At 40.4% G+C, this 12,228-nt stretch overlaps 1 protein-coding gene across 8 annotated transcripts in view; it reads left to right on the top strand.

The window, feature by feature from the left end:
• Positions 1-12,150, top strand: part of sun1b (Sad1 and UNC84 domain containing 1b) — a 31,678-nt gene extending 19,528 nt beyond the window's left edge. For 5 of the 8 annotated variants that reach the window (XM_071473671.1, XM_071473667.1, XM_071473668.1 and 2 more), the window contains 19 exons: positions 314-571; positions 743-877; positions 1,285-1,413; positions 2,188-2,271; positions 3,242-3,352; positions 3,519-3,638; positions 3,762-3,855; positions 4,862-4,920; positions 5,382-5,578; positions 5,897-6,172; positions 6,285-6,377; positions 7,054-7,145; positions 7,278-7,422; positions 7,546-7,860; positions 8,017-8,101; positions 9,460-9,575; positions 9,817-9,984; positions 10,089-10,181; positions 10,274-12,150. In XM_071473671.1, coding sequence (XP_071329772.1) covers positions 314-571; positions 743-877; positions 1,285-1,413; positions 2,188-2,271; positions 3,242-3,352; positions 3,519-3,638; positions 3,762-3,855; positions 4,862-4,920; positions 5,382-5,578; positions 5,897-6,172; positions 6,285-6,377; positions 7,054-7,145; positions 7,278-7,422; positions 7,546-7,860; positions 8,017-8,101; positions 9,460-9,575; positions 9,817-9,984; positions 10,089-10,181; positions 10,274-10,390 — 2,687 coding nt within the window. In that variant the 3' untranslated portion in view covers positions 10,391-12,150. The remainder of the gene's footprint in view (positions 1-313; positions 572-742; positions 878-1,284; positions 1,414-2,187; positions 2,272-3,241; positions 3,353-3,518; positions 3,639-3,761; positions 3,856-4,861; positions 4,921-5,381; positions 5,579-5,896; positions 6,173-6,284; positions 6,378-7,053; positions 7,146-7,277; positions 7,423-7,545; positions 7,861-8,016; positions 8,102-9,459; positions 9,576-9,816; positions 9,985-10,088; positions 10,182-10,273) is intronic. The other 3 variants (XM_071473669.1, XM_071473673.1, XM_071473674.1) reach the window with 3 other exon arrangements.
• Positions 12,151-12,228: the final 78 nt, after the last annotated feature.

Here is a 12,228-nt window from a genome sequence, read left to right on the forward strand (position 1 = left end):
GAGGGGAGTTTTTTTTTTCTCTATTCAATTTACTTATTTAGCAGTTGTATTTACTAGTTTCTTGACCAGCAATATATGAAATTAGCTCTGTGGGCTTGCATGATAATGCATCAATAATATTCCAGTAGTACATAATAATGCAACATTGACAGCCCATTTGGCATTTAGTGAGTACATATACAGTGGTATCAAAAGTCTGGGACCACTTTCCCATTCAAGAGAATGGGAATTAATATTCTAGGGATTTAACCACTTCCCTGTGTTTTTAATGAATGGCACTTATATATCTTTGTACACTGCTGTTCTTCCTCAGGGAGGAGCACTGACCACAGCTCATCAAATGTCAACGGTGATACCAGTGTGTCAAAGTCCCACACCTCACTCGCCAATGGTTACATCTGCAAAGACTGCTCTTTACACTCTCAGGAGATGGACTCACTTATTACACGGTCTTCATCATCATCCTCATCATCATCTCAGGCTGCGAAAGCTTCCACTAGTGCCCTCTCCTCATCATCTTCACCTTTCACAAGTATATACTCCAGAGACAGGATTCAGCGGAACAAAACAGGTGAGAAGCTGTCAAGGTGGACTGAAATGTTATATTTAAATTGCAGACTGTTGGTCACATTTGTCCCTCTAAATGCTAACAGTACGGGAACTCGATGGTTGAAGACTAGTATGTCCATATCTTAATCCAGCTGTGATAATGAGAATATAATTGGTAGTGGTCTCTCTCCAGGTGTCCTGATGTCTATGTCTAACACGTGTATGCGCTACAGCAAACGAGCCCTGGCCCCCATAGTGTCCTTAGTCACGCTACTCTTCAGCAATGTGCTCTGGCTGGGTTCAAGGGCCAAGAGCCCTCCAGGAAAAGGTATACAACAAGAGATGTTCTTTGCTTTTCATCCAATACCCGTCATTCTCTCTTTCTCTTCTTCTGTCATTTGCAGTGGGAACTCTCAGATTTAAAATGACATTCAAAATGATCTTGAGAAAAAAGTGAGATCTTTTTTTCAGCTAATTCAAAATCTCCAGCAGTATTCTCGTCATCATTCTAAATGTTTCTGGTTGGGACTTTTTCTCTTTCACATGTAAACATATTGCCTTTGATCTTATCCGTTTTTCCATGGTTGTGTCGTTTTTCTCTCAGGGTCTCTTCAGGAGATTTTCATCCACTTCACTTCCTCCTCATGCTATCACCCATTTTTATTTGTACTTTTTTGTGCCCTGCTTTAAATGTGTGTTTTGACTAACAGTGTGTGTGGACGGCTGTGTCACCAGGTGTTCTTGCTTGGATGTCGGACTCGATGAGACAAGCAGTTTCCTCCAGTTTGTCCCAACTGTGGCTGTTAAAGCAGACCACTCTCCACAGGATGATGGGCTACAGGGCTAATGGCTATGAAGGAGAAGGTACCAGCCATTACTACAAAGGGCAAAGATCAAGGGTCACAGCTCCTGACCTCTTCTGCTGCTCTTCTATTACAACACTTACTTGCATTTCTCTCTTCTTACCTTTTTGTTTAAGAAGACAGGAGTCTCACACTGGGATAAATATGTAGACCTTCTTTTAAAGAGGGACTCACTTTGAGGACTCACTTCATCATCTCTCTTTTTCTCTCTGTCCATCCAGCCTTTCACACATATCTCTCTATTTCTGAAGGGGGAAGTGTACTAGAAACAAAATTAAAACTATGCACCACCCAAAACACCATTTCCTGATTTTGGACTTGCATTTTATTTTTATTTGAGTCCTTGAGTTCATATGAGGTTGTGAAGAGGATAAGTGCACTTAAATGACACCTCAAGCAGAACTAGGATGATTCCTCAGATCTGGTGAAACAAAATTAAAGTTTCCATGTCCCACAGTGTTTGACAGCAGGTTAGTTTTATTTCTAGTACACTGCTGATTTAAGCTGATTCCTTTCACAGCTGCAGGAGAATTTGATCAACTCTGTAGCATGGGTTGTACTGCAGTTCTTTTTTTCTTGTTTCCAGCAGTTTGTGTGCGTATCCTGTTGACTGTTTTCATGTTCCTCTTTTCTCATTTTCTTCATGAGGACTCCTCTGATGTCACAGTAGTGACATGCACTTTCTCTCCCTCTTCATCCATCACACAGTTCATCTTAATGTTCACACGCAACATGTTTTTGTTATGTAAATAAATGTATTGTATGTATGTTGCAGCTCATTCAAGTTTCTGTGGAAGCATGAATGTGAAGGATCTGGTGACTGAAGATGCATCACATCTTAATCTCAATGGTTCCCTGTGTAAGCAGATGCACACACAAGCCACACACACTTTCTCTCTGTACTTGTTTTCTCATGGTAGTCATGATTGACAGAGTTAATAATATGCGTGACCTGTGTGAGGACCAGTGAGCAGAGGTTGTGTGAACTGCTTTAACTAGTCAGCAGCATGTTGACCGTCGTGACCTGCAAATGGTTTTCTTTCACTCAAGTTTGTAGCCCAAACCTATTTAAAGGTACCAGTTTAACACCAAAACTTTACATACATGGAAATCATTCCAAACTTAAACTGCTTGTTTTTATTCTGTTTTTGTTTTTGGGGTTTTTTTTTTGTTTTGTTTTGTTTTTTTGTTTTTTTTGCATTTGTTGTACAAACAATATAAAAACAGATCAAAGAAATTAAACAGCTGTGACAGAAAAGATAAAATAGCTGTAAGCTTTTACAGTGCACCATTCCCCAAATTAAGAATGAAAAATTTCAAATTTCAAAAATGAAATAAAGCAAAATAACACACAATATAAACAGAGCAATGCAGCTCCAGTCAGCTGACAATGAAGTCTGACTGTAGAGTTGAGTTTTTCCCACTCTGAACAAAGCCAGTCCACATTTGAATAATGAGGCCAGTAACTAAACAGTGCAGAGAAGGAACAGTAAAGGCATTTGTCAGTCGGGAGAGACAGCTGTGGAGTGACAACAGGGACAAGGGTTTTTCATCGAACTTCGCATGGTCTACTATCACACATATTGCAGAATTATGCAATGTGTGCAAGTTGCCCACTTGTTTTTTTTGTGGGTTTTTTTTCATTATATACATATAATTTGTTGTATTGGTTTGTAGTCATTTAAGTTTGCTGCACTTTGATCATTTGCAGAATTTTGTTTCTTTTTTTTTTTGTTTTTTTATTCTGCTAATATGTTCACAAGTTCATTCACATGTCCTTGTTTTTGTGTTTTCTGTTTGTTTGCCATCCATCATTTTGGCATACACAGGTGATGACTGTAAAGGGAAGCAGTATTCTGAGACACACACCATCCTCCTCACACAGTCCTCCAGGCCTCAACGCCTAGTGGGGGCACTGTGGAGCGTCCTAGCTTATGCAGGTTAACCACCCCCTCTGTTAATGATGCTGACAGTTTATATAAATATACTGTTACAAGGATAAGTTTAGTACTGATAAGGTTATAACTCAGCCTTTTTTGTAGGTATTAACAGCTTGCGCTGCAGCTAATCAGTTTAAATGTTTCCCCCTTTCATCTTGTCTTCCAGGTTACTGCCTCCTCCAGCCAGGTTACTGTGTGGTGAGAGCAGGCAAAGCTTTGGGATCTGGGGCTGGGACAATGGCACAGAAGCTACTCTCTCTGTTCTGGATGCTCCTTGCAGCTCCAGGTTGGTGGCACTTCTTTTCTCATCTTCTTAGAAAAAAGCCTCTTCTGCTTCTTTCTTGGGCAACATGGTCTGATTGTGTTCTCATTCTTGGTCTGAATGTGTTTTGTTTTTTTTTCTCCCCAGTAAAAGCAGGCAGGGGTCTTCTGTGGTTTCTTGCAACAGGATGGTACCAACTGGTGTCTCTCATGTGTCTCCTCAATGTCTTCTTTCTGACACGGTAAGAGTCCTTCCCCCACTTTTTTTTTTTTAATAAACCTTAGGGTGTTGCAATGCAGAGAAGAGAGAATTTGACATTTTTAAACAACTTTTAAAAAATATTAAAGCTGCTATAATTGGTGTTGTTATTATAAGAATTGGTTAAATGACAACAAAACAGTTAACAGTACAGGTAATTATCATGGGAATCTGTAGCTTTCCTCCTGTGGAGCTTTATAAGTCAGTTTCATCTCATTGTTTAGCTGTCCTGCCCACAACTTTACTATTTGGCTTCACTCTCATCGCTCCATTTGCATCATTTCTGACCAGCAGGCAGTTATTTTCAACAAAAAAGCACTAAAAACCCACTATATATAACACAACTCCAAATGAATGCTTATGTTGCCCTGTAAACCTCTGGATGTGTAAATAAGAAACTTTTTCCGTATTTATTTCACCATATCAACTTTATTAAGTATTATTATGTCATTGTTGTGTTTATGACTTGTATTCACTGCCCCCAAGTGTTAAAAAGTTACTGAAAGTTTAAATATTCAAAAGTGTGATTTTCCAAATATTCAGTCAGATTTAATGACTGCTTTAACAAAAATGTTGGCAGAGTTGGCTTGTCAAGAATAGGCATTTGGTAGTCTTATAGTAATAAGTAATACTAAAATTAATAGTAAAATTTCTTGAATGTTGACATGAGAATAAAATAATCATAATTTCCAAATGTATTTATACTTCCAGCTAACAGTAAATGATAGTTATTTACCTTGAGTCCTGAAATACTGCATTTTGATTGATAGAAGTATTTTTTTATTTAGTCATTGCACATAATACAATAAATATAAACAGCAAAAAAACAAAGTCAACAGTCTATGTGTTAAGTAGTGACTGAACAGAGTTATGAATTATGAGTTTTGACAGTGTTGATTCATATAGGGTACCTGAAATGAACAGCATGTTAACAGCATGTACTCCTATCAGTTGTGTTAATCTGACCAGTGTGTAACCCTGTATTTTAGATGCCTTCCCAAACTGTGGAAGCTCCTGCTGCTCCTTTTGCCTCTTTTGCTCCTCCTTGGTGAGTTTATAAGAACTCAACAGTGCTCCTTTGCTTCAAAAATCAGTCTGTAGCGAGGCAGTAAATGTTAGAACCAGCACACATCCCTAGAGTATACTACAAATCCAGGACCAGATTCAGGTCAGCCTTTCTGGGCTCCTAGTGAATTACTCCATTTTGTGAGTAATTCATTTTAACTACTTATTACATCTATTGTGTATGATTTGGATTTAAGGATATGTTTAAAACTGAGACACCATGTTTTTACAGCTGCAGCTTTACTGCATGTGAAATGTAAATATCCTAGATATTTGTGTGTTTTTATACACATTTGCCCACAATTCAGCTTGTTTGGTTTCTATGATCTTCACTAGAATGTCAAATGCATTTCTGAAGGGTCTGAAAAAAGTTTGAGTTTTTTATGATTGAACAACCAACAGGTGAGTAGGGTTTAACCTCCACTATCTATCGTTTATATGCAGCTCTATGGTTGTGGGGTCCGTCCACTGCTGCCCTGCTTGCCTACCTCCCAACCATAAACCTAACTGAGTGGCGTCCTGCGTCTCCCTTAACCATCCTGTCTGACCTGCTGCCATCTTCTGCTCCAGTTCCTGCCTCTGTCCCCACACCAGAGACTCCACTGGAGCAGACCCCAGCTACCCCAGTCTCACAGGCACCGGTAAGATAAATCACATGTATTATACACATGTATTATAATAAATCAATGAGTGAATATGAGTATACTGTGAATGACCACATTGCATGAATTATCTTGCAGTTCAAGCATTTTCAATGACTTCAAAAGACTTTTTATGTAATGATCATAGTGCTTTTACCATGTACAAATGTACACAAATGCTTAATAAATGTCATTGTGTGTCAGGTGCAATGCAGGACTATCTTTGTGTCGGCACAAAACAATAGATGTTTTTTTTGTCCACATCATTTCCACCCTTCTTCTCCTCTCTGTTCACTCTGTCACTCTCCTCCTTCTCAGCCGATCCTGCCATCAGGGGCAGTCTCCACTGTGGATTTGGAGCGTCTTGAACGTGTGGAGCGCCAGCTAGCCCTCCTATGGGAGAGAGTCCAACAGGGTGACCAGAAGCAGGAGCAGCGTCATGGGGACATTCTGGGTCTCTACAGCACCCTGAGGGAGCAGCTACACACTCAGACAGACAGGGAGAGCCTGGGATTGTGGGTGTCCTCCCTGCTTGAGCAGAGACTGGGCGTGCTGCGAGGAGAGCTGGAGCAGGAGAACACACACAGGGCACAGGTAGGAAAATGAGGACACCTGTTGTTCCTGAGAGTTTAAGGGCTGCATTACAAGAGGAAGCCTTTGCTTAAAATGCATCTCACTTTTTTCTCTTTATCCCTGCTTCATGCAGAGCACAGAGGAGCAGAAACGACAGCAAGAGAGTCAGGCAGCACGGCTGGCTGGTTTAGAGTCGCTGCTCAACACTCTGGCAGCCAAGACAGAGGTACATACAGCAGATTTAGTGCTTTTACACTGAGAAAACATGCCTCCAGAATGCGTGGGTTAATGTGGCTAGATGGCTTTTTTTAATTTCTTTTTTGTTAACAGGCTAAGCACACATTGATGAACATCACAGTAAATGTACCAGTGTTACCTATTTGGCACTTATTTTCCAATATAAATCATTAAAATAACGAAAATGTGAATTTAAAGCAAAAATAAGTAGGTGAAACATAGATTATAATCCTTTTTTTTTTTTTTTTTTTTTTTTTAAAGTACAGAATGAAAGAGTAGAGTTTATATGGTAAACATTAACTAACTACCAACTGGCAGAAAACTGTTTGCGTGAGATGATGGGACACATACCACAACCATAGAAACATTGGTGTTTAAAAAGACAAAATATCCTGACAAGCTCAGACAGGTGAGGGCAGACAAGACCAGGTATGAAGGCAGATCTGGTTGTTTCAGTCGGTTTACAAAGAAACATCTCTGCTGTATCAAATGTCTTTGAAATGGATTAATTGTGAAGGCCGACCAGGCAAAAAAGCTTTTCTTTCTTGAAACAATAGTGTCCGCTGTTCATCTGTAAGTAGGGGTTTTTCTGAATTATGAAAGTGAAAGTTTCCCTTTTAGTGTTTGCTGTCTTCTGTAATGCTTATCCATGATCTGTGTTGTAGGAGGTGCAGCAGAGGCAGCAGCACTATGAGCATGAGAAGGAGAAGAAAGAGAAAGAGGTTGTCATTTCAGCAGCAGACACAGCTCCTGTCAGGTACAAAAATAAGATAAATAAATAAACTGATTTGTCTGTTTGTTTGTTTTCTTTTTTCAATGTGCTAATAACATCTTGCGAAGCAACTTCAAGGTTATGGCAGCTCACATATAGATTCTGTGTTTCACTCAGTGTGGGTGTAAAGCAGGAGGACCATGATGCTCTGTTAGCAGAGGTGAAGAGACTTGAGGTGGAGCTGGGTAAAGTCAGACAGGACCTGCAGGGTGTTGTAGGATGCAAGGGCAAGTGTGAGCAGCTGGACACGCTGCAGGAGACAGTAAGTAACACAAATGACTCCTCTAACATCAACTTAATCTGCCACTGACTGCTAAGATTCTTCAGATGCCCAGTTTCCATTACATTTCTTTTCTCTTTGTATTTCTGTGAATCTCTTTCCCAGATCACAGCCCAGGTGTCCTCACAGGTGCGTAAGGAGTTGCAGGCTCTGTTCTTTGGCAGTGGTGGGTCAGGAGATGAGCAGGGAGAGGTGCCCGAGTCTCTGATCTACTGGCTGAGCCAGCGCTATGTCAGCACACCTGACCTGCAGGCGTCACTGGCTTCACTAGAGCTGAGCATCCTGAGAAACGTGTCCTTGCAGCTAGAGCTTAATCGCGCCAAGACCCTGGGTGAGGCCGAGTCACAAGCCAAGACCATTGTTCAGACAGTAACCGGAACTGTGCAGCACACTACCTCTGCTGAGGGACTGACAGAAGAGGTAATGAATGTACACTTCCTACTCTCAGTATCATCATCACTGTGGATTTCCATCTTAATCACATAATCTACGCTGAGCTTTTTAAAAGTGTTGGTTTTCCATGTGTTTGAGCCTGTTATTTAATCTTTAACTCTTGTGTCGTGCTCTGTACTGCAGCAAGTGAAGCTGATCGTCCAGAATGCTCTGAGGCTCTACTCCCAGGATCGAACAGGCCTGGTGGACTACGCCCTGGAGTCTGGCGGTAAGGAGGAGGTCTTGCATTGATTTCAGGGGCCTGTCCATCCTGGGCCTTCATACAAGTTAATGGATTGAAGGGATAAGCAAACTAGCTGTTCCATAACTCAGTACTGTGCTCAAATGTATGCCTCTTACATAACAAGGGTGCAGGCTTTAGTCAGGCTCGAGGACAACAGGGTATTAATGGCAAAAGCTCAGGCTCCATTGTCTGTCACTGAGCAGTCTGTTGACCTACATGAAAGATCGAGTTCATAATAAGTTTGGGCATTGAGACCCTCCAGTTGCATCGTAGTTCAGACACACCCCATGTAATTACAGCCACCTTCATTTCATCTCATCTCCCTCCCTCTCCGTATATATCCTGTGACATCACATAAATAAAGTGTATCATTATCATCAGCATAAGAATATCTTACTGCATGATCATCAGCGGCATTTCCCGCAGGCAACTGGTAGCAGAACGAGTGGTGGTCCAACTCGTAATTATCACACTAACTTCTGGTGTCTGACTTAAAGTGCAGCCCCTCACACATCAGCACCTGAATGTGACTGCTTGTGCAGTTTGTCTCTTCTTTTTTCAACTTTCCCAACTTATCAGGTTTTGTCTTTTACCCCCATGGTGAAATGTTGTTCTCATTAGATACTGCAAAGCAGTGATCGATCACATGCTGAGCAAAATCAGACACATCCTGATATATCTCATCATCACTGTTATTAAATTATGGTTTATGGATGATGTCTTGCTTGTAATTACAGTGCTTGTTATTAGAAAAGCCAGCAGTTGAACAACATTACACATCAACTGTAAAGGGGAACTCCAGCAGTTTTTACACATCAAAGTGTTTACAGATTTTTAGGGGTACTACTGGATATATGGGAAAAAAGTTGTCTTTTGTGGTTCCAGTGGAAGCTGCACAAAATCTGATTAATTGGTTGGAGCTAAAGACTACAAGCCTGAAAAAAGAGTTAAAAAAAAAAGAAAAATGGGGGAAAAAAAAGAGTTAGAGAGATGTACCAGATCTCTGTAGCCTGCTCCTTGTCTCTGAATCTGTTACTGAACTGTTGGCAGTTAAAGTGCATTGTGGATAAAATAGGCACTGGAGTTCGACAAGGAAGAGGACTGTGGAATTAAAAAAGCTGTACAATCACTGAATTTGCAGTATGTAAAACCAAACCACAAACATTTTACACAAACTAAATTCCCAGTTGCGCTGCAGCTGCGTAGAAAAGTGGAGTGGCATACACACAAACACACATACAATATCGTTTTGAAATTGCCTCAAACTCATTAGTGACTTAAAAAATGAACATTTTACCTTTCAGCATAATTGCAGTTTCCTGTTTCCCCCTGTGTGTGTGCAGGTGGCAGCATCCTCAGTACCCGCTGCTCTGAGACATATGAAACCAAGACAGCCCTTATGAGTCTGTTTGGCCTGCCACTCTGGTACTTCTCCCAGTCTCCACGTGTTGTCATCCAGGTGAGCATCACCATGAGATATCCAAGAGATATTTCTATTTTGCTGATAATGGAAAGATGTTTGAGCTTGAGTGGGTAGGCATCCTATGTGACTGATGAACTAGAGTACTCTTTTAAATATTGTTATCATTTAATGGTTGGTGGGAAGTAAAACTGGTTTGTAGGAAAACTAAGTCACAAGTCTTGAAATTGTTAAATAACAAACTAATTTTGGCATTTGTCCCCTCACTTCCCCTCTTCAGCCTGATGTGTACCCAGGTAACTGCTGGGCGTTTAAAGGCTCTCAGGGCTATCTGGTGATCCGGTTGTCCCTGAGGATCCTGCCCACATCCTTCTGCCTGGAGCACATCCCCAAGGCCTTGTCTCCAACTGGAAATATCACCAGTGCTCCTCGCAACTTCACTGTTTTTGTAAGAAACGTAGTGACATGAAACCTTAGTGCTGGACACTTGCTAATCCAAAGCAGACATCAATGATTAATGGCTGTTTTCACTGGATGTTTGTTTATATTCAGGGTCTAGATGATGAGTACCAAGAAGAAGGGAAGCTGCTGGGACAGTACACATACCAGGAAGATGGGGAATCACTGCAAACTTTCCCTGTTATGGTAACCATAGTGGCACCTCCTAACATATTAGAAATAAAAATTAGTTTAATGTCTGCGACCATGTGCTGAATATTTTTTCTCTTCTCTTTCAGGAGCAGAATGACAAGGCCTTCCAGATCATTGAGGTGCGGGTGCTGTCTAACTGGGGTCACCCAGAGTACACCTGTCTGTACCGCTTCAGAGTCCATGGAGAACCTCGGCCCCAGTGAACCAACCACTACCATACCACTCATGTATGACATATCACCCTTTCTGTACATAGCTCTCGCCAACTTCATAAAAACGGAGGGGACTTGGTGCTACTTTGTGGACGTTTTTGTATGTGGATGTTTTTGTATGAAAGCCATGAAGACACAGAAGTTGTGGATTGTTAAAGGAATGTGCCCAGACTGAATCATGAACACGTTTTGTAATCTAGAAAGAATCACGGGAAAGTGTGTATGTGGACTGTCAGTGTCGGAGAAGAAGAATAGAACCACGGAAGAAGCTAAAAGTACCAGTCCCCTTTTTGTAAAAGGCCTCTTGCACTGAATTAGCCCGTGAGGGCTCCAGGCTCCACTGAGCGGACAAATCCATCCCCTTCTTGGCACGTTCCACTCCTACAGGAAGCTGGATGCTTGAAATGGGGGATTACAGACTCATCTCCACCATTTCCTCACACACTGTATCTCAGTCTGATTTGGTTTTTGTTGTTAATCATCTGTATTTATCTTTATTTTCTTGGTAGTCTACAGTACTATTATCAGGATTGAAGCCACAGCACCTTTTTCTGTGACGATTCCAGGCATGTCACTCCCTTTGTTGCTGTCAGGTCTCTGCATTGACCTTAACTGAGCTGTGTGAACAGCCTGCTGGACTGGAGCACATTCACTGTGGGCTTATACTGGACATGTAAGGTTCACAACATTCAAGGCTTGGCATCATGCATCCACATAGCCATAACTAAGATTTTTTTTTTTTTTTTTTTTGTGGAACTGAACATGCTGCCTATGGACAAGATCTGAATGTTTTCTCAATTGGAGGCTTGATGCAAGTCATCCTTTAACTACACAGCAACACTATATAACCACTGACCTGCACTCTATGTGTTGGGAGTATTAGGAGGCTCTTCACTATGTACATTAGACAAAATATGTGTATGGTTATGGATGGACTCCAGGATTAACACTAGCATGTGACTCTTCCAGAACCATACTGTTTAACTTTTCATCATCATTAATTTACATGAAAATTTGAGTCCTGTGCCTGGATCTCAAATTATAAATCAATGTTGAAAACTAATAATATAACTTCTCCTGTAGACAAAAGTGTGATTTTCTTTCTTTTTTCTCTTTCTTTTTTCTCTTTTTTTTGCGTTTCTATCAAGAGGAGACTCTGTGTGTCCCTCTAGCTCAGTTATAAACGTCCTCACTTGGGCTCCCTCTATTCTGAAACCCTGAAGGAATGTAATCTGTATATTTTATTGTTGATAGCTGGTCGTTTATAATATCTGCTTTTATCAGTGTTGCTTTATAAAAAAAAAAATCATCCTGTCATTATCATTATTATTGTTGTATTACTACTATTATTTCTACTGTTTCTCATTGCATTGTATTGCTTTTTTGTTTTGTTTTGGGGGGGTTATAATGTCAGAGGATGCACTGCAACAATTTGTTAGAGAAATGTTTGGCACAGGTCTTCACAATTTGTTTAAAAATCGGGGTATGTGTAGTCACCAATTTTAGTTGCAAATATGGGGAAGTCTAACATATGTATAAAAAATGTTTTCTTCACAATCTTATTTATTAACAAGTCAGTTAGTTCCTGCAAGATATGAGTTACTGCAATGTATATTTTGTGAAAAGCTGTTCAGTGCATTTTGGAACCATCTTGGGACTTTTTTTTTAAGATAAATTGCTATTTTTGTTCAGTCATGAGATGACTTAACTGCTTTGGAATATATTCCAATAAAGACTTTAATTTTGAAGAACCTCCTCTAAATAATATGACATGAGAGAATAATATTACTATGCCATTTTCATCAAAAGCTTTTTCTTTTGCTTCAGAC

The sequence above is a fragment of the Trachinotus anak genome, unplaced genomic scaffold (assembly GCF_046630095.1).
Source record: "Trachinotus anak isolate AG129_WGS33_773 ecotype Australia unplaced genomic scaffold, CSIRO_AGI_Tana_v1 ptg000003l, whole genome shotgun sequence".
NCBI lineage: Eukaryota > Metazoa > Chordata > Actinopteri > Carangiformes > Carangidae > Trachinotus > Trachinotus anak.